General features: G+C 42.6%; 1 protein-coding gene across 2 annotated transcripts; it reads left to right on the top strand.

The window, feature by feature from the left end:
* Positions 1 to 13,468: 13,468 nt before the first annotated feature.
* On the top strand, positions 13,469 to 24,236 carry LOC106597466 (chemokine XC receptor 1). 2 transcript variants are annotated; one of them, XM_014188662.2, is made up of 5 exons: positions 13,469 to 13,581; positions 13,870 to 14,066; positions 15,085 to 15,242; positions 16,159 to 16,437; positions 23,286 to 24,236. In XM_014188662.2, exons 2-5 carry the CDS (start codon positions 13,889 to 13,891, stop codon positions 23,802 to 23,804), a joined length of 1,134 nt encoding a protein of 377 aa, XP_014044137.1. In that variant the 5' UTR covers positions 13,469 to 13,581; positions 13,870 to 13,888; the 3' UTR covers positions 23,805 to 24,236. The 2 variants fall into 2 exon arrangements, with proteins under 2 accessions (XP_014044137.1, XP_045570321.1); XM_045714365.1 differs by having other exon boundaries at positions 13,486 to 13,581; positions 13,849 to 14,066.
* The last annotated feature ends 3,761 nt before the right edge of the window (positions 24,237 to 27,997 follow it).

Genomic DNA, 27,997 nt, shown 5'->3' with positions numbered 1-27,997 from the left:
TAACCAGATACTACCATTACTATAACTATAACCAGTCACTACCATTACTACTGTAGACACTACCAGTACTATAACCAGTCACTACCAGTACTATAACCAGTCACTACCACTACTACTGTAGACACTACCACTACTATAACCAGTCACTACCACTACTATAACCAGACACTACCACTACTATAACCAGTCACTACCATTACTATAACCAGACACTACCACTACTATAACCAGTCACTACCACTACTATAACCAGTCACTACCATTACTATAACCAGCCACTACCACTACTATAACCAGTCACTACCATTACTATAACCAGTCACTACCACTACTATAACCAGTCACTACCACTACTATAACCAGTCACTACCACTACTATGACCAGTCACTACCACTACTATATCCAGACACTACCACTACTATAACCAGTCACTACCACTACTATAACCAGACACTACCACTACTATAACCAGTCACTACCACTACTATAACCAGTCACTACCACTACTATAACCAGACACTACCACTACTACAACCAGTCACCACCAATACTATAACCAGTCACTACCACTACTATAACCAGACACTACCATTACTACTGTAGACCCTACCACTACTATAACCAGTCACTACCACTACTATAACTATAACCAGTCAATACCACTACTATAACCAGTCACTAGCACTACTATAACCAGACACTACCACTACTATAACCAGTCACTACCACTACTATAACCAGACACTACCACTACTATAACCAGACACTACCACTACTATAACCAGTCACTACCACTACTACAACCAGACACTACCACTACTATAACCAGTCACTACCACTACTATAACCAGACACTACCATTACTACTGTAGACACTACCACTACTATAACCAGTCACTACCAATACTACTGTAGACACTACCACTACTATAACCAGTCACTACCATTACTATAACCAGTCACTACCACTACTATAACCAGTCACTACCACTACTATAACCAGACACTACCACTACTACTGTAGACACTACCACTACTATAACCAGTCACTACCACTACTATAACATGTCACTACCATTACTATAACCAGTCACTACCACTACTATAACCAGTCACTACACCTACTATAACCAGTCACTACCACTACTATAACCAGTCACTACCACTACTATAACCAGTCACTACCACTACTATAACCAGTCACTACCACTACTATAACCAGACACTACCACTACTATAACCAGTCACCACCACTACTATAACCAGTCACAACCACTACTATAACCAGACACTACCACTACTATAACCAGTCACTACCACTACTATAACCAGTCACTACCACTACAATAACCAGTCACTACCATTACTATAACTATAACCAGTCAATACCACTACTATAACCAGTCACTACCATTACTATAACTATAACCAGTCACTACCACTACTATAACCAGCCACTACCACTGCTATAACCAGTCACTACCACTACTATAACCAGTCACTACCACTACTATAACCAGTCACTACCACTACTATAACCAGTCACTACCACTACTATAACCTGTCACTACCACTACTATAACCAGACACTACCACTACTATAACCAGTCACTACCACTACTATAACCAGTCACCACCACTACTATAACCAGTCACTACCACTACTATAACTATAACCAGTCACTACCATTACTATAACTATAACCAGTCACTACCATTACTATAACTATAACCAGTCACTACCACTACTATAACTATAACCAGTCACTACCATTACTATAACTATAACCAGTCACTACCACTAGTATAACCAGTCACTACCACTACTATAACCAGTCACTACCACTACTATAACCAGACACTACCATTACTACTGTAGACACTACCACTACTATAACCAGTCACTACCATTACTATAACCAGTCACTACCACTACTATAACCAGTCACTACCACTACTATAACCAGTCACTACCATTACTATAACCAGTCACTACCACTACTATAACCAGTCACTACCACTACTATAACCAGTCACTACCATTACTATAACCAGTCACTACCACTACTATAACCAGTCACTACCACTACTATAACCAGTCACTACCACTACTATAACCAGTCACTACCAATACTATAACCAGTCACTACCACTACTATAACCAGTCACTACCACTACTATAACCAGTCACTACCACTACTATAACCAGTCACTACCACTACTATAACCAGTCACTACCACTACTATAACCAGACACTACCACTACTATAACCAGTCACTACCACTACTATAACCAGACACTACCACTACTACTGTAGACACTACCACTACTATAACCAGTCACTACCACTACTATAACCAGTCACTACCACTACTATAACCAGTCACTACCACTACTATAACCAGTCACTACCACTACTACTGTCGACACTACCACTACTATAACCAGTCACCACCATTACTATAACCAGTCACTACCACTACTATAACCAGTCACTACCACTACTATAACCAGTCACTACCACTACTATAACCAGTCACTACCACTACTATAACCAGTCACTACCACTACTATAACCAGTCACTACCACTACTATAACCAGTCACTACCAATACTATAACCAGTCACTACCACTACTATAACCAGTCACTACCACTACTATAACCAGTCACTACCACTACTATAACCAGTCACTACCACTACTATAACCAGTCACTACCACTACTATAACCAGACACTACCACTACTATAACCAGTCACTACCACTACTATAACCAGACACTACCACTACTACTGTAGACACTACCACTACTATAACCAGTCACTACCACTACTATAACCAGTCACTACCACTACTATAACCAGTCACTACCACTACTATAACCAGTCACTACCACTACTACTGTCGACACTACCACTACTATAACCAGTCACCACCATTACTATAACCAGTCACTACCACTACTATAACCAGTCACTACTACTACTATAACCAGACACTACCATTACTATAACCAGTCACTACCACTACTATAACCAGACACTACCACTACTATAACCAGACACTACCACTACTATAACCAGACACTACCACTACTATAATCACTCACTACCACTACTACTGTAGACACTACCACTACTATAACCAGTCACCACCACTACTATAACCAGTCACTACCACTACTGTAACCAGACACTACCACTACTATAACCAGTCACTACCACTACTATAACCAGACACTACCACTACTATAACCAGTCACTACCACTACTATAACCAGACACTACCACTACTATAACCAGTCACTACCATTACTACTGTAGACACTACCACTACTATAACCAGTCACTACCATTACTATAACCAGTCACTACCACTACTATAACCAGTCACTACCACTACTATAACCAGACACTACCACTACTACTGTAGACACTACCACTACTATAACCAGTCACTACCACTACTATAACATGTCAATACCATTACTATAACCAGTCACTACCACTACTATAACCAGTCACTACCACTACTATAACCAGTCACTACCACTACTATAACCAGTCACTACCACTACTATAACCAGTCACTACCACTACTATAACCAGACACTACCACTACTATAACCAGTCACCACCACTACTATAACCAGTCACAACCACTACTATAACCAGACACTACCACTACTATAACCAGTCACTACCACTACTATAACCAGTCACTACCACTACTATAACCAGTCACTACCATTACTATAACTATAACCAGTCACTACCACTACTATAACCAGTCACTACCATTACTATAACTATAACCAGTCACTACCACTACTATAACCAGCCACTACCACTGCTATAACCAGTCACTACCACTACTATAATCAGTCACTACCACTACTATAACCAGTCACTACCACTACTATAACCAGTCACTACCACTACTATAACCAGTCACTACCACTACTATAACCAGTCACTACCATTACTATAACTATAACCAGTCACTACCACTACTATAACCAGTCACTACTACTACTATAACCAGACACTACCATTACTATAACCAGTCACTACCACTACTATAACCAGACACTACCACTACTATAACCAGACACTACCACTACTATAACCAGACACTACCACTACTATAATCAGTCACTACCACTACTACTGTAGACACTACCACTACTATAACCAGTCACCACCACTACTATAACCAGTCACTACCACTACTATAACCAGACACTACCACTACTATAACCAGTCACTACCACTACTATAACCAGACACTACCACTACTATAACCAGTCACTACCACTACTATAACCAGACACTACCACTACTATAACCAGTCACTACCATTACTACTGTAGACACTACCACTACTATAACCAGTCACTACCATTACTATAACCAGTCACTACCACTACTATAACCAGTCACTACCACTACTATAACCAGACACTACCACTACTACTGTAGACACTACCACTACTATAACCAGTCACTACCACTACTATAACATGTCAATACCATTACTATAACCAGTCACTACCACTACTATAACCAGTCACTACCACTACTATAACCAGTCACTACCACTACTATAACCAGTCACTACCACTACTATAACCAGTCACTACCACTACTATAACCAGACACTACCACTACTATAACCAGTCACCACCACTACTATAACCAGTCACAACCACTACTATAACCAGACACTACCACTACTATAACCAGTCACTACCACTACTATAACCAGTCACTACCATTACTATAACTATAACCAGTCACTACCACTACTATAACCAGTCACTACCATTACTATAACTATAACCAGTCACTACCACTACTATAACCAGCCACTACCACTGCTATAACCAGTCACTACCACTACTATAACCAGTCACTACCACTACTATAACCAGTCACTACCACTACTATAACCAGTCACTACCACTACTATAACCAGTCACTACCACTACTATAACCTGTCACTACCACTACTATAACCAGACACTACCACTACTATAACCAGTCACTACCACTACTATAACCAGTCACTACCACTACTATAACCAGTCACTACCATTACTATAACTATAACCAGTCACTACCACTACTATAACCAGTCACTACCACTACTATAACCAGTCACTACCATTACTATAACTATAACCAGTCACTACCATTACTATAACTATAACCAGTCACTACCACTACTAGAACTATAACCAGTCACTACCATTACTATAACTATAACCTGTCACTACCACTACTATAACCAGTCACTACCACTACTATAACCAGTCACTACCATTACTATAACTATAACCAGTCACTACCACTACTATAACTATAACCAGTCACTACCATTACTATAACTATAACCAGTCACTACCACTACTATAACCAGTCACTACCACTACTATAACCAGTCACTACCACTACTATAACCAGTCACTACCACTACTATAACTATAACCATTCACTACCATTACTATAACCAGTCACTACCACTACTATAACCAGTCACTACCACTACTATAACCAGTCACTACCACTACTATAACCAGTCACTACCACTACTATAACCAGTCACTACCATTACTATAACCAGTCACTACCACTACTATAACCAGTCACTACCACTACTATAACCAGTCACTACCACTACTATAACCAGTCACTACCATTACTACTGTAGACACTACCACTACTATAACCAGTCACTACCACTACTATAACCAGTCACTACGACTACTATAACCAGTCACTACCACTACTATAACCAGTCACTACCACTACTATAACCAGTCACTACCACTACTATAACTAGTCACTACCACTACTACTGTAGAGACTACCACTACTATAACCAGTCACTACCATTACTACTGTAGTCACTACCACTACTATAACCAGACACTACCACTACTATAACCAGTCACTACCACTACTATAACCAGTCACTACCACTGCTATAACCAGTCACTACCAATACTATAACCAGTCACTACCACTACTATAACTATAACTATAACCAGTCACTACCACTACTATAACCAGTCACTACCACTACTATAACCAGTCACTACCACTACTATAACCAGATTCTACCACTACTATAACCAGTCACTACCACTACTATAACCAGACACTACCACTACTATAACCAGTCACTACCATTACTATAACCAGACACTACCGCTACTATAACCAGTCACTACCACTACTACTGTAGACACTACCAGTACTATAACCATTCACTACCAGTACTATAACCAGTCACTACCACTACTACTGTAGACACTACCACTACTATAACCATTCACTACCACTACTATAACCAGACACTACCACTACTATAACCAGTCACTACCATTACTATAACCAGACGCTACCACTACTATAACCAGTCACTACCACTACTATAACCAGTCACTACCATTACTATAACCAGCCACTACCACTACTATAACCAGTCACTACCATTACTATAACCAGTCACTACCACTACTATAACCAGTCACTACCACTACTATAACCAGTCACTACCACTACTATAACCAGTCACTACCACTACTATAACCAGTCACTACCACTACTATAACCAGACACTACCATTACTACTGTAGACACTACCACTACTATAACCAGTCACTACCACTACTATAACTATAACCAGTCACTACCATTACTATAACCAGTCACTACCACTACTATAACCAGTCACTACCACTACTATAACCAGTCACTACCATTACTATAACCAGTCACTACCACTACTATAACCAGTCACTACCACTACTATAACCAGTCACTACCATTACTATAACCAGTCACTACCACTACTATAACCAGTCACTACCACTACTATAACCAGTCACTACCACTACTATAACCAGTCACTACCACTACTATAACCAGTCACTACCACTACTATAACCAGTCACTACCACTACTATAACCAGTCACTACCACTACTATAACCAGACACTACCACTACTATAACCAGACACTACCACTACTATAACCCGACACTACCACTACTATAACCAGTCACGACCACTACTATAACCAGTCACTACCATTACTACTGTAGACACTACCACTACTATAACCAGTCACTACCACTACTATAACCAGTCACTACCACTACTATAACCAGTCACTACCAATACTATAACCAGTCACTACCACTACTATAACCAGTCACTACCACTACTATAACTAGTCACCACCACTACTACTGTAGAGACTACCACTACTATAACCAATCACTACCATTACTACTGTAGTCACTACCACTACTATAACCAGTCACTACCACTACTATAACCAGACACTACCACTACTATAACCAGTCACTACCACTACTATAACCAGTCACTACCACTACTATAACCAGACACTACCACTACTATAACCAGTCACTACCACTACTATAACCAGTCACTACCACTACTATAACCAGTCACTACCACTACTATAACCAGTCACTACCACTACTATAACCAGTCACTACCACTACTATAACCAGTCACTACCACTACTATAACCAGACACTACCACTACTATAACCAGTCACTACCACTACTATAACCAGACACTACCACTACTACTGTAGACACTACCACTACTATAATCAGTCACTACCACTACTATAACCAGTCACTACCACTACTATAACCAGACACTACCACTACTATAACCAGTCACTACCACTACTATAACCAGTCACTACCACTACTATAACCAGTCACTACCACTACTATAACCAGTCACTACCACTACTATAACCAGTCACTACCACTACTATAACCAGACACTACCACTACTATAACCAGACACTACCACTACTATAACCCGACACTACCACTACTATAACCAGTCACGACCACTACTATAACCAGTCACTACCATTACTACTGTAGACACTACCACTACTATAACCAGTCACTACCACTACTATAACCAGTCACTACCACTACTATAACCAGTCACTACCACTACTATAACCAGTCACTACCACTACTATAACCAGTCACTACCACTACTATAACTAGTCACCACCACTACTACTGTAGAGACTACCACTACTATAACCAATCACTACCATTACTACTGTAGTCACTACCACTACTATAACCAGTCACTACCACTACTATAACTATAACCAGTCACTACCATTACTATAACCAGTCACTACCACTACAATAACCAGTCACTACCACTACTATAACCAGTCACTACCATTACTATAACCAGTCACTACCACTACTATAACCAGTCACTACCACTACTATAACCAGTCACTACCATTACTATAACCAGTCACTACCACTACTATAACCAGTCACTACCACTACTATAACCAGTCACTACCACTACTATAACCAGTCACTACCACTACTATAACCAGTCACTACCACTACTATAACCAGTCACTACCACTACTATAACCAGTCACTACCACTACTATAACCAGTCACTACCACTACTATAACCAGTCACTACCACTACTGTAACCAGACACTACCACTACTATAACCAGTCACTACCACTACTATAACCAGACACTACCACTACTACTGTAGACACTACCACTACTATAACCAGTCACTACCGCTACTATAACCAGTCACTACCACTACTATAACCAGTCACTACCACTACTATAACCAGTCACTACCACTACTACTGTCGACACTACCACTACTATAACCAGTCACCACCATTACTATAACCAGTCACTACCACTACTATAACCAGTCACTACTACTACTATAACCAGACACTACCATTACTATAACCAGTCACTACCACTACTATAACCAGACACTACCACTACTATAACCAGACACTACCACTACTATAACCAGACACTACCACTACTATAATCAGTCACTACCACTACTACTGTAGACACTACCACTACTATAACCAGTCACCACCACTACTATAACCAGTCACTACCACTACTATAACCAGACACTACCACTACTATAACCAGTCACTACCACTACTATAACCAGACACTACCACTACTATAACCAGTCACTACCACTACTATAACCAGACACTACCACTACTATAACCAGTCACTACCATTACTACTGTAGACACTACCACTACTATAACCAGTCACTACCATTACTTTAACCAGTCACTACCACTACTATAACCAGTCACTACCACTACTATAACCAGACACTACCACTACTACTGTAGACACTACCACTACTATAACCAGTCACTACCACTACTATAACATGTCAATACCATTACTATAACCAGTCACTACCACTACTATAACCAGTCACTACCACTACTATAACCAGTCACTACCACTACTATAACCAGTCACTACCACTACTATAACCAGTCACTACCACTACTATAACCAGACACTACCACTACTATAACCAGTCACTACCACTACTATAACTATAACCAGTCACTACCACTACTATAACCAGTCACTACCACTACTACTGTCGACACTACCACTACTATAACCAGTCACCACCATTACTATAACCAGTCACTACCACTACTATAACCAGTCACTACTACTACTATAACCAGACACTACCATTACTATAACCAGTCACTACCACTACTATAACCAGACACTACCACTACTATAACCAGACACTACCACTACTATAACCAGACACTACCACTACTATAATCAGTCACTACCACTACTACTGTAGACAGTCTTACACTAGCCCAAGCCAATGGAATGTACCAGATGCTCAGCAGGCTCTGCTCACACTTACTGGCCTGAGGCCGAACAACATAACTAACAACATTGGACCCTTTATTGAACACAAAGCCTTCACTATCTCATCCTGGAATATCCATGGCCTGAGTTCATCTGCCTTTGGCCTAAAGAGCAGGAACCTGGACTTCACCAAATAAATCAGGAATACAGGCATTGTCATCCTACAAGAAACATGGTATAGAGGAGACGGACCCACTGGTTGCCCTCTAGGTTACAGAGAGCTGGTAGTCCCATCCACCACACTACCAGGTGGGTGGTATAGAGGAGACAGACCCACTGGTTGCCCTCTAGGTTACAGAGAGCTGGTAGTCCCATCCACCACACTACCAGGTGTGAAACAGGGAAGAGACTCAGGAGGTATGCTAATTCGGTATAGAGCAGACCTTACGCACTCTATTAAATTAATAAAAAAGGAACATTTTGCATTTGGCAAGAAATTCAAAAGGAAATGATCTCAGCAGAGAAAAATGTCCTCCTGTGTGCTTCCTATATCCCTCCACTAGAATCCCCTACCTGGAGAGGGGATAGTCGACTTCGACTCCTACGGTAGGTACACCTACAGTGCCTTCGGGAAGTATTCAGACCATGTGACGTTTTTCACATTTTGTTACGTTACAGCCTCATTCTAAAATTCATTCAATTGTTTTTTTCCCTCCTCAATCGACACACAACACCCCATATCGACAAAGCAAAAACTGTTTTTTTTTATATTCTTTTGCTAATTTATAAAAAATCAAAAAAAATCTAATATCACGCTACATGCATGGCACACCTGTATTTGGGGAGTTTCTCCCATTCTTCTCTGCAGATCCTCTCAAGCTCTGTCAGGTTGGATGGGGAGCATCGCTGCACAGCTATTTTCAGGTCTCTCCAGAGATGTTTACTCGGGTTCAAGTCCGGATTCTGGGGCTGGGCCACTCAAGGACATTCAGAGACTCTTTCAGCAGGCCACTGTGATAACTGAAAAGACATTTCCAGGAGTCACTCTTTCAGCAGGCCACTGTGATAACTGAAAAGTGCATCAACTGTATTGTCACTGCTTCTTTTAGATCTGGATTCAATTTCAGCTTGATTATTGACATCTGATATTTGTTTTCTTTTTTGCACTTGATGACTCAGTTTCTGAAGGCCAGATGGCTGCAGCCAGAACAGTGACAGGTCAGCGTCTGTGGTTGTTGGTTCTGTGTTTGGATATCAAACCGCTTCTGTTTCTCGGTGGCAGATGTGAAATCTTCTGGTGGACTATGTCTGTGTATTGCGTCCTGCACTGAAACCATGCCAAATGAATAAGGTGTAGCTGTTATGATGGAGGCATCTAACGTCTGTAAAAATTCAGAACATGGCCTGTCTCCAACTGAACTTTGAGTCACATTTCTTCTGTTCACCATGTTCCTTAATTAGTACATTTCCCATTTCTCTATTGGACGTTGTCTTGTAGAACCCCCTGTTTATAAGGTCAGTCATGTTCATTGCGCAGCGGAAGTCTGCAACATTAGGCAATAAGCCTTCCACTTTGTCCATGGGCTCAATGGTATTTTTCAATTGCTGCATCTGCATTTTGTTTTGTCAAACTGATCACCTGTTAATGTCAACTTAAAAAGCTGGGTCTGAGAGGTCTTGCTATCTACATCTATGGAAGAATATGATACATAAAGTTCTTTAAGTAGTTTGATTGTCCTCATCATGTCTTTTGACTGTCTTTCGTCTTCATCCAGTAGACCTAAAGGAATTATATCTGATTTCCTTTCCATTACATCTAAGTATTTGTGAGGTAGGTGCCATTTAACATTAGACTTGTAGTGCTCAAATTGTGGTAACTGTCTCACAATGACACATCCGAAAAGCTCTTTGAATTAGTTCCTGAGGTATTGTTTGTCTTCAGTGTTTGGCAGAAATTGGGATATATGAATTTCAAGGAATGTTGTGGGAGGTGATGTGCTCCAAAAGGTTCCATTATGAATGTTGTGGGAGGTGATCTGCACCAAAAGGTTCCATTAGGAATGTTGTGGGAGGTGATCTGCACCAAAAGGTTCCATTAGGAATGTTGTGGGAGGTGATATGCTCCATAAGGTTCCATTAGGAATGTTGTGGGAGGTGATCTGCACCAAAAGGTTCCATTATGAATGTTGTGGGAGATGATCTGCACCAAAAGGTTCCATTAGGAATGTTGTGGGAATGGTGATCTGCACCTAAAGGTTCCAATATGAATGTTGTGGGAGGTGATCTGCACCTAAAGGTTCGTCAAAGGGCATATCGGGATTTCTTATAAGCTTCCGTGTTAGAGTCCAGCTCCTTGAAAGCGGCAGCTCTACTCTTTAGCTCAGTGCAAATGTTGCCTCTAATCCATGGCTTCTGGTTGGGGTATGTACGTACAGTCACGACGTCCCCAATGCACTTATTGATGAAGCCAGTGACTGATGTGGTGTTCTCCTTAATGCCATCGGAAGAATCCTGGAACATATTCCAGTCTGTGCTGCAAAACAGTCCTGTAGTTTAGCATCTGCTTCATCTGACCACTTTTTTATAGACCGAGTCACTGGTGCTTCCTGCTTTCATTTTTGCTTGTAAGCAGGAATCAGGAGGATAGAATTATGGTCAGATTTGCCAAATGGAGGGCGAGGGAGAGCTTTGTACGCGTCTCTGTGTCTGGAGTAAAGGTGGTATAGAATTGTTTTTCCTATGGTTGCACATTTAACATGCAGATAGAAATGAGGTAAAACTGAATTAAGTTTCCCTGCATTAAAGTCCCCGGCCACTAGGAGCGCCACCTCTGGATGAGCGTTTTCCTGTTTGCTTATGGCCGTATACAGCTCATTGAGCACGGTTTTAGTGCCAGCATCAGTCTGTGGTGATATGTAGACAGCGACGAAAAATACAGATAAACTCTCTAGGTAGATAATATGGTCTACAGCTTATCATGAGATACTCTACCTCAGGCGGACAAAACCTCGAGACTTCCTTAGATATCGTGCATCAGCTGTTGTTCACATATATGCACAGGCCCCCGCCCCGTGTCTTACCAGAAGCTGCTGTTCTGTCCTGCCGATAGAGTGTGTAACCCACCAGCTGTATGTTATTAATGTCGTCGTTCAGCCTCGACTCGGTGAAACATAAGATATTACAGTTTTTAATGTCCCGTTGGTAGGATATACCTGCTTTCAGCTCGTCCCATTTATTTTCCAGCGATTGAACATTAGCTAGCAGGATGGAAGGCAAGAGCAGATTAGCCACTCGTCACCTGATCCTTACAAGGCACCCTGATCTTTTTCCACAATATCTCCATTTCCTTCTCCAGCGAATCACGGGGATCTGGGCCTGGTCGGTTGCCTGTAGTAGTATATCCCTCCCATCCGACTCATTGAAGAACTTGGTCCAGTTTGAGGTCAGTAATCCCAGTTCTGATGTCCAGTAGCTCTTTTCGGTCATAAGAGACGGTAGCAGCAACATTATGTACAAAACAAGTTACGAACAACGCGAAAAAAACAAACAAAATAGCATGGTTGGTTCAGAGCCAATAAGACGGCAGCCTTTCCCCTCAGGCGCCAAGAACGAATACTCATACGTTAGACTAAATAATCTGTCCACTCATCCATTTTTGACTAAATGTGAAACTGAGGTGAAAATGAGGAACAACACAGTCTGTCCATTTATCCATGTTTGACTAAATGTGAAACTGAGGTGAAAATGAGGAACAACACATAGGGTTTCCACGCCACCCTAGAACAGTGGTTAACAGTTTTCTCACTAACAGCATCTTAACACTGAGAACCGGTTCACATGGTAGGTTGATGTTAACATTATTATGTTATTATAGAGAGGCTATCAATATGTGGCTATCTAAATCACCTCTATTCTCTGGGATCTGTACTGTAGTGGCTCTCTGTCATTCTGTAGTATAAATCTCCTCTATTCTCTGTGATCTGTACTGTAGTGGCTCTCTGTCATTCTGTAGTATAAATCTCCTCTATTCTCTGTGATCTGTACTGTAGTGGCTCTCTGTCATTCTGTAGTATAAATCACCTCTATTCTCTGTGATCTGTACTGTAGTGGCTCTCTGTCATTCTATAGTATAAATCACGTCGCAGAGATGAACCTGAGTGAGTCCTGGAAGATCATGGTGAATGAGACCAGCTCTGTGAATGACAGCGACTACACTTATGAAGAATATGGTGATAAACATTTAATCCTGCTGTGTGACGAGGTCGGAGGGTTAGAAGAGGTCACTGCTGGTTGCTTCCTGGTCATCTTCCTCCTCAGTGTCACAGGTAACATATCAGTCAATGCTTTCGGTCAACGGATGAAACCTAGTGAATACCACCTATTAAAACAAAACAATGTGTATTAATATCTTTATCCCACTAGGTAATGAACTGTTATTGTCCTGTGCTGTCTAGGTAACAGTATGTTCTGTGTTGTCTAGGTAATGAACTGTTATTGTCCTGTGTTGTCTAGGTAACGGTATGTTCTGTGTTGTCTAGGTAATGAACTGTTATTGTCCTGTGTTGTCTAGGTAATGAACTGTTATTGTTCTGTGTTGTCTAGGTAATGAACTGTTATTGTCCTGTGTTGTCTAGGTAATGAACTGTTATTGTTCTGTGTTGTCTAGGTAATGAACTGTTATTGTTCTGTGTTGTCTAGGTAACGGTATGTTCTGTGTTGTCTAGGTAATGAACTGTTATTGTTCTTTGTTGTCTAGGTAATGAACTGTTATTGTCCTGTGTTGTCTAGGTAATGAACTGTTATTGTCCTGTGTTGTCTAGGTAATGAACTGTTATTGTCCTGTGTTGTCTATGTAATGAACTGTTATTGTCCTGTGTTGTCTAGGTAATGAACTGTTATTGTTCTGTGTTGTCTAGGTAACGGTATGTTCTGTGTTGTCTAGGTAATGAACTGTTATTGTTCTGTGTTGTCTAGGTAATGAACTGTTATTGTCCTGTGTTGTCTAGGTAATGAACTCTTATTGTCCTGTGTTGTCTAGGTAATGAACTGTTATTGTTCTGTGTTGTCTAGGTAACGGTATGTTCTGTGTTGTCTAGGTAATGAACTGTTATTGTCTAGGTAATGGTATGTTTTGTGTTGTCTAGTTAACAGTATGTTCTGTGTTGTCTAGGTAACGGTGTGTTCTGTGTTGTCTAGTTAACGGTATGTTCTGTGTTGTCTAGTTAACGGTGTGTTGTCTAGTTAACGGTGTGTTGTCTAGTTAACGGTGTGTTGACTAGTTAACGGTGTGTTGTCTATTTAACGGTGTGTTCTGAAGTTAACAGTATGTTTTGTGTTGTCTAGGTAACGGATTGTTGCTGGTTGCCTTGTGTCGTTATGAGGACCTAAGGAGGGTCACCAACCTGTTCATCCTCAACCTGTTGTTCTCTGACCTCCTGTTTACCCTGACCCTGCCCTTCTGGGCCGTCTACCAAATCTCCCACTGGATGTTCGGTGACCTGGTGGGTATGACCAAACCTAACCTCTGACCTTTAACCTCTAACCCTAAACCTAACCTCTAACTCTTAAGGAACTTTAAGGAAATTAAACATTTGCCACTTTAATAATGTCTCCGTATCTTGCAATACTCATCAATCAAATGTATTTATAAAGCCCTTCTTACGCCAGCTGATGTCACAAAGTGCTGTACAGAAACCCAGCCTAAAACCCCAAACAGCAAGCAATGCAGGTGTAGAAGCACGGTGGCTAGGAAAAACTCCCTAGAAAGGCCAGAACCTAGGAAGAAACCTAGAGAGGAACCAGGCTATGAGGGGTGGCCAGTCCTCTTCTGGCTGTGCAGGGTGGATATTATAACAGAACATGGCCAAGATGTTCAAACGTTCATAGATGACCAGCAGGGTCAAATAATAATAATCACAGTGGTTGTAGAGGCTGCAACAGGTCAGCACCTCAGGAGTAAATGTCAGTTGGCTTTTCATAGCCGATCATCCTAACCTAACCTCATTCCAACCTAACCCCAACCTCTAACCCTAAACTCTGATCTCTAACCCTAACCTCTGACCTCTGATCTCTAACCCTAACCTCTGACCCTAACCCTAACCTCTGACTCATAACCCTAACCTCTAACCCCTAACCTCTGACCCTAACCCTAACCTCTGATCTCTAACCCTAACCTCTGACCTCTAACCCTAACCTCTGACCTCTAACCCTAACCTCTGACCCCTAACCCTAAACTTTAACCCTAACCTCTAACCCTAACCTCTGAGCTCTAACCCTAACCTCTGACCTCTAACCCTAACCTCTGACTTCTAACCCTAACCTCTGACCTCTAACCCTAACCTTTAACCCTAACCTCTAACCCTAACCTCTGATCTCTAACACAAACCTCTGAACCCTAACCCTAACCTCTGACCCCAGGCCTGTAAGCTGTTGACAGGGGCATACTTCACCGGTCTCTACAGCAGTATGATGCTGCTCACCTCCATGACGGTGTACCGCTGTGTAATAGTCGTCGCGTCCCGCTGGACCGCCGTTCCCCGGAGACGACTGAGGTACGCATTGGCCGCCTGCACGGCATCATGGGTAGTCAGCCTGGCCGCCTCCCTCAGTGATGTCATAGCCTCCCAGGTACAGGAAGTGGAAAACGGGACAAGAATATTCACCTGTGAGGTCTTACCTGGAACTACGGACGAGGAGGTGGGTTACAGTAACGTAGAACAAAAGAGAAATGTCCGCTCACTGTTTACTGCTCCTAGTAGGGATCTTTGTTTAAGCGTTCAGTGATACACATTTCCACTGACATGGTCTTTATATGTACTTTGTGTTTCAGTAAACAGTGAGCGGACATTCCTGTTTCTAATTGTGTCCAGCTCCTTTTCCAATGTTGGATATTTCATATATAACCCCTCTCTCTCTCTCTCTGTCCCCCAGAAGCTGGATACTCATATATAACTCTCTCTCTCTCTCTCTCTCTCTCTCTCTCTCTCTCTCTCTCTCTCTCTCTCTCTCTCTCTCTCTCTGTGTCTCTGTGTCTCTGTCTCTCTCTCTCTCTCTGGATATTCATATATCTACCTCTCTCTGTTCCCCAGAAGCTGGATTTAATTTTTTATTATTTTTATGGGGCTTTGGTGACAAAACGGATGGCACTGTGATAGACTGCATCCATTTTGCTGAGTCGACTGTTGGAGGCTATTTTGTAAATGACATCACCGATGTCAAGGATCGGTAGGATAGTCAGTTTTACGAGGGTATGTTTGGCAGCGTGAGTGAAGGAGGCTTTGCTGCGAAATAGGAAGCCAATTCTAGATTTAATTTTGGATTGGAGATGCTTAATGTGAGTCTGGAAGGAGAGTTTACAGTCTAACCAGACACCTAGGTATTTATAGTTGTCCACATATTCTAAGTCAGAACTGTCCAGAGTAGTGATGCTAGTCGGGCCGGAGTGTCACCCCCTTTGACGAGGACCGTGGCCGCTTTCCAATCTTTAGAAATCTCAGACAATACGAAAGAGTCGTTGAACAGAGTAGTAATAGAGGTTGCAACAATGGCGGCAGATAATTTTGGGAAGAGAGGGTCCAGATTGTCTAGCCCGGCTGATTTGTAGGGGTCCAGATTTTGCAGCTCTGTGTCCCAGAACTTTTTGGAGTTTGTGCTACAGGATGCACATTTCTGTTTGAAAAGCTAGCCTTTGCATATATGAAGGGCACTCTTCGGCTTTTGCTGTATGATTGATGAGAAACTCCATATTGCAAATGTATGATCCCTTACTAGACGTCCGCGAATGTTTGTAAAATTTGCCGATGGCGACAGGCTGTGCACCGGGGCCAGATCTTCCGGGAAGTCATCGAACGGTCTCTCGAACATTCGGTTTCCGTTTTATAAAATGTTCACATTTTGGTCATTTTCCGCTGTCCCGGTAAATTCCAGCAGATGGAGAATGGAATCTTATTGCAAATGTACAAAACATCACCAATCATGACATGGCCATTTCTCCTAAATGGAAAAGACTTCAAAGACGAAACTTGGTGAGCGTAGGTTTGGCATAATGGGCAGTTAGCCCCGAACAAAATGGCATCGAGGCCTCAACGCTTTTTGAGTTAAGGCCATTTTTCTGGGATTAAAGGTCAAAAACGAAAATATAGCGCTAATTTGACCGCTTCATGTCAAAGTACATGAACCTACGGTGTCAGGAAAAAAGAACCAGACATTTATCTATCATCATTTAAGAGAAATCGTATAATGTACAATTGGTGATGCTCAAAGAAAAGTGTTTTTTTTTTTCAAAAAAGTTACAGATCCAGTTGCGGCATGTTCAGATTAATCCGTTAAGGTTGGTTTTGGGAACTCTACATGATTTCTGTGATTTTCTGAAATAACACTCAATCATTCAACCCTCTGTATATAAGTCAGTTCTTAACGTAAAGACTTAAAACTCAAAATTCTGTAAGAGCCTACCCCAAGAAGGATATGTGTTCACTTTCAGCTTCCTGTGTCAACCGGAAGTGCCTTAAATTGGGGTCATAGGGGCTGTTTTGAAAGGTTAAAAAGGTTACATCTTTCCAAAACTTCATATGTGTGATTAGGCAACCCTCATGAACTGTAAATCAGTCATTTCTCCCAACAGATGTCAAAGAAAAGCTCACACACAATCACAGCAAGGACGGAGTGACATAGTGTGGGGCTTACAGACACACAGAGCCTGCAATAGTTACCTTTGTTCAAACTATCAAAGAACCATCAGACCTAGAGCTCACAATCTTTAGAAACCTGTTCTAGACCTCAAGTCGGTAGTGCACGGTGAGTTATGTGGCTCTAGAAGGTTCTCCGACTGAGAAACAGCCTCGTACATTTGCAATAACTTCAATTCATTTTGACCATCACGAAAATGACAACATTTAGAAAAGTCCCAGAGTTGCAAGACTAGGTGCATTGAAACTGCCTTGGCCCATAGAGATGGACGTTTCTGTCCGATAGCTCATTCAAGGACCCCATAGCAATGCTGGGAAAATGTGGATTTTCAGCATCAATTAAGATCGCTGCTCGGGCTCCAAATGACCTATCGAGCCGAAACTTGGGATTCGGGGTCGCCTCAGCTAGGCCTACACATAATGTCAGAACTGGACCCACAACTAGAACGTAACTACGTGTTTTATGTTTTTATTATGGTTTAACCTGTCTGGGCTAGGCGGGACGAATTCGTCCCACCTACGCAACAGATTTTCAAATACATTAAAAATGCTATTACTTCAATTTCTCAAACATATGACTATTTTACAGCTATTTAAAGACAAGACTCTCGTTAATCTAACCACACTGTCCGATTTCAAAAAGGCTTTACAACGAAAGCAAAACATTAGATTATGTCAGCAGAGTACCCAGCCAGTAATAATCAGACACCCATTTTTCAAGCTAGCATATAATGTCACAAAAACCCAGAAGACAGCTAAATGCAGCACTAACCTTTGATGATCTTCATCAGATGACAACCCTAGGACATTATGTTATACAATACATGCATGTTTTGTTCAATCAAGTTCATATTTATATCAAAAACCAGCTTTTTACATTAGCATGTGACGTTCAGAACTAGCATACCCCCCGCAAACTTCCGGGGAATTGGCTAACATTTTACTAAATTACTCACGATAAACGTTCACAAAAAGCATAACAATTATTTTAAGAATTATAGATACAGAACTCCTCTATGCACTCGATATGTCCGATTTTAACCTGTTAGGGCTAGGGGGCAGCATTGACACGGCTGGATAAAAAACATACCCGATTTAATCTGGTTACCACTCCTACTCAGTAACTAGAATATGCATATACTTATTACATATGGATAGAAAACACCCTAAATTTTCTAAAACTGTTTGAATGGTGTCTGTGAGTATAACAGAACTCAAATGGCAGGTCAAAACCTGAGAGATTCCTTTACAGGAAGTGGCCTGTCTGACCATTTCTGGAACTTCTTTGCCATCTCTATCATTTACTAAGGATCTCTGCTCTAACGTGACACTTCCCACGTCGTCCATAGGCTCTCATAGCCCGGGAAAAAAGAGAATGTCGTCATTCCAGCCCCAGGCTGAAACACATTATCGCCTTTCTCAAGTGGCCCATCAAGAGACAGTAGCTTATGCGCGTGACCCCGACCGCCCCCGCCTTTGGGATTTTTTCCTCTGTTTGCCGAAAAGGAGATTCCCTGTCGGAATTTTACCGCTTTTCTACGAGAAAAATGACGTAAAAATTGATTTTAAACAGCGGTTGACATGCTTCGACGTACGGCAATTGAATACTTTGAATTTTATTGTCAGGAATTGCGCCAAGCGCGCGACACTTCTTTACTATTTCGGATAGTGTCTGGAACGCACGAACAAAACGTCGCTATTCGGATATAACGATGGATTATTTTGGACCAAACCAACATTTGTTATTGAAGTAGACGTCCTGGGTGTGCATTCTGACGAAGACAACAAAAGGTAATGACATTTTTATAATAGTAAATATGATTATGGTGAGTGCTAAACTTGCCGGGTGTCTAAATAGCGAGCCCGTGATGCCTGGGCTATATACTTAGAATATTGCAAAATGTGCTTTCACCAAAAAGCTATTTTAAAATCGGACATATCGAGTGCATAGAGGAGGTCTGTATCTATAATTCTTAAAATAATTGTTATGCTTTTTGTGAACGTTTATCGTGAGTAATTTAGTAAAATGTTAGCGAATTCCCCGTAAGTTTGCGGGGGTATGCTAGTTCTGAACGTCACATGCTAATGTAAAAAGCTGGTTTTTGATATAAATATGAACTTGATTGAACAAAACATGCATGTATTGTATAACATAATGTCCTAGGGTTGTCATCTGATGAAGATCATCAAAGGTGAGTGCTGCATTTAGCTGTCTTCTGGGTTTTGGTGACATTATATGCTGGCTTGAAAAATGGGTCTGATTATTTCTGGCTTGGTACTCTGCTGACATAATCTAATGTTTTGCTTTCGTTGTAAAGCCTTTTTGAAATCGGACAGTGTGGTTAGATTAACGAGAGTCTTATCTTTAAATGGCTGTAAAATAGTCATATGTTTGAGAAATTGAAGTAATAGGATTTTGAAGATTTTGAAAATCGCGCCACAGGCTGGCAGTGGATGTTACGTAGGTGGGACGAATTCGTCCCGCCGGTCCCATAGAGGTTAAAATAGCTTTTTGGTGAAAGCACATTTTGCAATATTCTAAGTACATAGCCCAGGCATCACGGGCTCGCTATTTAGACACCCGGCAAGTTTAGCACTCACCATAATCATATTTACTATTATAAAAGTTTGATTACCTTTTGTTGTCTTCGTCAGAATGCACTCCCAGGACGTCTACTTCAATAACAAATGTTGGTTTGGTCCAAAATAATCCATCGTTATATCCGAATAGCGGCGTTTTGTTCATGCGTTCCAGACACTATCCGAAGTGGTAAAGAAGTGTCGCGCGCATGGCGCAATTCGTGACAATAAAATTCTAAATATTCCATTACCGTACTTCGAAGCATGTCAACCGCTGTTTAAAATCAATTTTTACGCCATTTTTCTCGTAGAAAAGCGATAATATTCCGACAGGGAATCTCCTTTTCGGCAAACAGAGGAAAAAATCACAAAGGCGGGGGCGGTCGGGTCACGCTCATAAGCCCAGAGTCCCTTGATCGGCCACTTGAGAAAGGCGATAATGTGTTTCAGCCTGGGGCTGGAATGACGACATTCTGTTTTTTCCCGGGCTCTGAGCGCCTATGGACGACGTAGGAAGTGTCACGTTAGAGCAGAGATCCTTAGTAAAAGATAGAGATGGAAAAGAAGTTCAAGAAATGGTCAGACAGGCCACTTCCTGTAAAGGAATCTCTCAGGTTTTGACCTGCCATTTGAGTTCTGTTATACTCACAGACACCATTCAAACAGTTTTAGAAACTTTAGGGTGTTTTCTATCCATATGTAATAAGTATATGCATATTCTAGTTACTGGGTAGGAGTGGTAACCAGATTAAATCGGGTACGTTTTTTATCCAGCCGTGAAAATACTGCCCCTAGCCCTAACAGGCTATTAGACAATGCATGCATTTTTAGTTCTATCAAGTTCATATTTATATCCAAAAACAGCGTTTTACTATGGCATTGATGTTGAGGAAATCGTTTCCCTCCAATAACCGGCAGTCAAGTCAGCACCACAAATTAAATAATTAAAATTAGAAAACATTGGTAAAATATTATATTGTCATTTAAAGAATTATAGATTTACATCTCTTGAACACAATCAACTTGCCAGATTTAAAAATAACCTTACTGGGAAATCACACTTTGCAATAATCTGAGCACTGCGCCCAGAAAACTATGCTTTGCTATACAGACAAACGGCCATGTTGGAGAGATCTAAAATCGAAAATACTATGTAAATAATCCATTACCTTTGATTCTCTTCATCAGATGTCACTTCCAGGAATCCCAGGTCCATAACGAATGTAGTTTTGTTCAAAAAAGCTCATCATTTATATCCAAAAAGATCCGTGTTGTTAGCACATGATCTAAGCCAGCCGGACTTCTCGTTATGAACGAGGGGAAAAAATATATTTACGTTCGTTCAAACATGTCAAACGTTGTATAGCATAAATCATTAGTGCCTTTTTTAACCAGAACATGAATAATATACAAGGTGGACGAATGCATTCTCTTTTATAACGTATTGGAACGAGGGTACCCAACATGAACTCGCGGCCAGAGTCTAATCGGCCATCACCGTTCCATGGCTCTTGTTCGGTCAGATCTCACAGTAAAAGACTCAAAACACTTTGTAAAGGCTGGTGACATCTAGTGGAAGCAATAGGAAGTGCCAAAACATTAATCAACCCCTGTGTGTTTCAATGGCATAGGCTTAAAGGTAATTCAACACATCAGGTATCCACTTCCTGTCAGAAAATGTCTCAGGGTTTTGCCTGCCAAATGAGTTCTGTTATACTCACAGACACCATTCAAACAGTTTTAGAAACTTTAGGGTGTTTTCTATCCATATATAATAAGTATATGCATATTCTAGTTACTGGGTAGGATTAGTAACCAGATTAAATCGGGTACGTTTTTTTATCCAGCCGTGAAAATACTGCCCCCTAGCCCCAACAGGTTAAGCTCGGTGAGGTCTCTGCATGTGTGGGGGGTGGGACAAGGGGCTTTCTGAGACATGTTGAGCAGGACTTGGGGCTGCGCAGTATAATAAAACAATGAGAGCAGCCCTAAACAACAGTATACAAGGCATATTGACATTAGAGAGGCATAAAGCAATCACAGGTGTTGATTTTGAGAGCTAAGACAACAACGGGTAAGACAACAACGGGTAAATGGCGATGAATGGGCAGAGAGGGAAAGTTACCTACACATGGGGCATGAGTTCGAGAATGGGGCCTACAGATAAACAAAATTAAGTACCGATATTCTCTCTCTCTCTCTCTCTCTCTCTCTCTCTCTCTCTCTGTGTCCCCCAGAAGCTGGATACTCATATATAACCTCTCTCTCCCCCAACAGCTGGGCTACCACCTGCAGGTGTTCCTGCTCTTCGTCCTCCCTCTAATCATCATCATCCTCTGCTACAGTGCCATTCTCAGAACGGTCCTGGTAACTGCGACCAGGAGACGACACCGCACAGTGCTGGTGGTCTTCTGTATCGTGGTTGCGTTCTTCGTCTGCTGGGCGCCGTACAACCTATTCATGTTCGTCTCGTCCGTCTACACACCTGTAGACTGTGGGGTCAAGGAGCGGCTGCATGTCGTGTACGTTGTGTGTCATATTGTGGCCTACGCCCACTGCTTCCTGAACCCTGCTCTCTACATGCTGTCTCACTCCTTCAGACGACATCTCTGGTCGCTGTTGTGCTGTCTGATGGGGGAGGAGAGGGGAGGGCAGGGGGGAGGAGGGGAGAGGAGTGTGGGACACAGTTCATCCAATGTCACCTCTAGACCAAAAGGACCAGCTTTGGTGCTTCAGGACCCTAGAGAGAATAACTATACAGCTACATGGACGGAGCTAAGATCGGAGCAGGAATGAACTATGGAACTTCCTCAATGACCTTCTATTGACCTTCTATCCTGCCCTTTCTAATGGTTAAAAAAAAGGCCATGTTTAAAGGATCTGAGGAATGAGGAAGTGAGATTAGCCCAACCCTAACCCAAGCTACTATATTATCAATGGTGGATGTAAAACTGTAAAGAAATGCTATGTGTGGTTTGTGGTGGTATGCTGAGTAAATAAAAAGCTGTGTGTGCAGAAGCAGCAGATGTGTTTAATTTGCCTGTGGCTTGGGTTAGGGTTAGACTGGATCTGTCTAGATGCTGGCTTGGGTTAGGGTTAGGGTTAGACTGGATCTGTCTGGATGCTGGCTTGGGTTAGGGTTAGACTGGATCTGTCTAGATGCTGGCTTGGGTTAGGGTTAGACTGGATCTGTCTAGATGCTGGCTTGGGTTAGGGTTAGGGTTAGACTGGACCTGTCTAGATGCTGGCTTGGGTTAGGGTTAGGGTTAGACTGGGTCTGTCTAGATGCTGGCTTGGGTTAGGGTTAGGGTTAGACTGGATCTGTCTAGATGCTGGCTTGGGTTTGGGTTAGGGTTAGACTGGATCTGTCTAGATGCTGGCTTGGGTTAGGGTTAGGGTTAGACTGGATCTGTCTAGATGCTGGCTTGGGTTAGGGTTAGGGTTAGACTGGATCTGTCTAGATGCTGGCTTGGGTTAGGGTTAGGGTTAGACTGGATCTGTCTAGATGCTGGCTTGTGTTAGGGTTAGGGTTAGGGTTAGACTGGATCTGTCTGGATACTGGCTTGGGTTATGGTTACGGTTAGACTGGATCTGTCTAGATGCTGGCTTGGGTTAGGGTTAGGGTTAGACTGGATCTGTCTGGATGCTGGCTTGGGTTAAGGTTAGGGTTAGACTGGACCTGTCTAGATGCTGGCTTGGGTTAGGGTTAGACTGGATCTGTCTAGATGCTGTCTTGGGTTAGGGTTAGACTGGGTCTGTCTAGATCCTGGCTTGGGTTAGGGTTAGGGTTAGACTGGATCTGTCTGGATGCTGGCTTGGGTTAGGGTTAGGGTTAGACTAGACCTGTCTAGATGCTGGCTTGGGTTAGGGTTAGGGTTAGACTGGATCTGTCTAGATGCTGGCTTGGGTTACGGTTAGGGTTAGACTGGATCTGTCTAGATGCTGGCTTGGGTTAGGGTTAGGGTTAGACTAGACCTGTCTAGATGCTGGCTTGGGTTAGGTTTAGGGTTAGACTGGACCTGTCTAGATTCTGTCTCAGGTTTAGGGTTAGAGTGAACCTGTCTAGATTCTGGCTTGGATTAGGTTTAGGGTTACACTGGACCTGTCTAGATGCTGGCTTGTGTTAGGTTTAGGGTTAGACTAGACCTGTCTAGATGCTGGCTTGGGTTAGGTTTAGGGTTAGACTGGACCTGTCTGGATGCTGGCTTGGGTGAGGTTTAGGGTTAGGCTGGACCTGTCTGGATGCTGGCTTGGGTTAGGTTTAGGGTTAGACTAGACCTGTCTAGATGCTGGCTTGGGTTAGGTTTAGGGTCAGACTAGACCTTTCTAGATGCTGGCTTGGGCCATGTTTATAGCTTTGGATCTGAGGAATGAGGAAGTGAGATTAGCCAAAACAAAAACATTTGAATCCCTGATTATGATTCTGTGATACACAGAATGTGAACACTGTGTTCAGTCCAGAAATGATTCTGTGAATAAGTCTATGCTATCTTCATACAATATGAAGACAATAAAATAAATATTTTTAATGTTGAATATGTGAAATACTATATTATCAATGGTGGATGTAAAACTGTAAAGAAATGCTATGTGTGGTTTGTGGTGGTATGCTGACTAAATAAAAAGCTGTGTGTGCAGAAGTAGCAATGTGTTTTTTTGCCTTTGGCTTGGGTTAGGGTTAAACTGAATCTGTCTAGATGCTGGCTTGGGTTAGGGTTAGGGTTAGACTGGATCTGTGTAGATGCTGGCTTGGGTTAGGGTTAGACTGGGTCTGTCTGGATGCTGGCTTGGGTTAGGGTTAGACTGGATCTGTCTGGATGCTGGCTTGGGTTAGGGTTAGACTGGATCTGTCTAGATGCTGGCTTGGGTTAGGGTTAGACTGGATCTGTCTGGATGCTGGCTTGGGTTAGGGTTAGGGTTAGACTAGACCTGTCTGGATTCTGGCTTGGGTTAGGTTTAGGGTTAGACTAGACCTGTCTGGATGCTGGCTTGGGTTAGGTTTAAGGTTAGACTAGACCTGTCTAGATGCTGGCTTGGGTTAGGTTTAGGGTTAGACTAGACCTGTCTAGATGCTGGCTTGGGTTAGGTTTAGGGTTAGACTAGACCTGTCTAGATGCTGGCTTGGGTTAGGTTTAGGGTTAGGGTTAGAGTAGACCTGTCTGGATACTGGCTTGGGTTAGGTTTAGGGTTAGGCTGGACCTGTCTGGGTGCTGGCTTGGGTTAGGGTTAGGCTGGACCTGTCTGGATGCTGGCTTGGGTTAGGGTTAAGCTTGACCTGTCTGGACGCTGGCTTGGGTTAGGGTTAGGCTGGACTTGTCTGGACGCTGGCTCGGGTTAGGTTTAGGATTAGGCTGGACCTGTATGGACGCTGTCTTGGGTTAGGGTTAGGGTTAGGCTGGACCTGTATGGATACTGGCTTGGGTTAGGTTTAGGGTTAGGCTGGACCTATCTGGACGCTGGCTTGGGATAGGGTTAGGCTGGACCTGTCTGGATGCTGGCTTGGGTTAGGTTTAGGATTAGGCTGGACCTGTATGGACGCTGTCTTGGGTTAGGGTTAGGCTGGACCTGTCTGGATGCTGGCTTGGGTTAGACTGGACCTGTCTGGATGCTGGATTGAGTTAGGTTTAGGATTAGGCTGGACCTGTATGGACGCTGTCTTGGTTTAGGGTTAGGCTGGACCTGTCTGGATGCTGACTTGGGTTAGAGTAGACCTGCCTGGATGCTGGATTGGGTTAGGGTTAGGCTGGACCTGTCTGGATGCTGGCTTGGGTTAGGGTTAGGCTGGACCTGTCTGGATGCTGGCTTGGGTTAGGGTTAAGCTTGACCTGTCTGGACACTGTCTTGGGTTAGGGTTAGGCTGGACTTGTCTGGATGCTGGCTTGGGTTAGGGTTATGCTGGACCTGTCTGGGTGCTGGCTTGGGTTAGGGTTAGGCTGGACCTGTCTGGATGCTGGCTTGGGTTAGATTAGACCTGTCTGGGTGCTGGCTTGGGTTAGGGTTAGGCTGGACCTGTCTGGATGCTGGCTTGGGTTAGATTAGACCTGTCTGGATGCTGGCTTGGGTTAGGGTTAGGCTGGACCTGTCTGGATGCTGGCTTGGGTTAGGGTTAAGCTTGACCTGTCTGGACACTGTCTTGGGTTAGGGTTAGGCTGGACTTGTCTGGATGCTGGCTTGGGTTAGGGTTATGCTGGACCTGTCTGGGTGCTGGCTTGGGTTAGGGTTAGGCTGGACCTGTCTGGATGCTGGCTTGGGTTAGATTAGACCTGTCTGGGTGCTGGCTTGGGTTAGGGTTAGGCTGGACCTGTCTGGGTGCTGGCTTGGGTTAGGGTTAGGCTGGACCTGTCTGGATGCTGGCTTGGGTTAGATTAGACCTGTCTGGATACTGGATTGGGTTAGGGTTAGGCTGGACCTGTCTTGACGCTGGCTTGGGTTAGGGTTAGGCTTGACCTGTCTGGACACTGGATTTGGGTTAGATTTAGTGTTAGGCTGGACCTATCTGGATGCTGGCTTGGGTTAGGGTTATTTCTTTTTGATACTGTTGCAAAGCTAACTAAAAAGCAGCATTCCACAAGAAAGGATGGCTTTCACTTCAGCAGTGATAAATTCATGAACTTCTTTGACGAAAAGATCATGATCATTAGAAAGCAAATTACAGACTCCTCTTTAAATCTGCATATTTCTCCAAAGCTCAGTTGTCCTGAGTCTGCACAACACTGCCAGGACCACGGATCAAGGGACACACTCAAGTTTTTAATACTATATCTCTTGACACATTGATGAAAATAGTCTTGGCTTCTAAACCTTCAAGCTGCATACGGCACCCTATTCCAACTAAACTACTGAAAGAGCTGCTTCCTGTTCTTGGCCCTCCTATGTTGAACATAATAAACGGCTCCCTATCATCCGGATGTGTACCAAACTCACTAAAAGTGGCAGTAATAAAGCCTCTCTTGAAAAAGCCAAACCTTGATGCAGAAAATATAAAAAAT

This window comes from Salmo salar, chromosome ssa03, assembly GCF_905237065.1.
Source record: "Salmo salar chromosome ssa03, Ssal_v3.1, whole genome shotgun sequence".
Classification (NCBI taxonomy): Eukaryota; Metazoa; Chordata; class Actinopteri; order Salmoniformes; family Salmonidae; genus Salmo; species Salmo salar.
Note: the sequence above shows the minus strand (reverse complement) of the source record. Positions and strands in the feature narration are given on the sequence as shown.

Coding starts and splice junctions, on each gene's coding strand:
- LOC106597466 (XM_014188662.2), top strand. CDS start 13,889: ATGAACCTGAGTGAGTCCTGGAAGATCATGGTGAATGAGACCAGCTCT. Junction 14,067..15,084: donor CTTCCTCCTCAGTGTCACAG/GTAACATATCAG, acceptor TGTGTTGTCTAG/GTAACGGATTGTTGCTGGTT. Junction 15,243..16,158: donor ACTGGATGTTCGGTGACCTG/GTGGGTATGACC, acceptor CTCTGACCCCAG/GCCTGTAAGCTGTTGACAGG.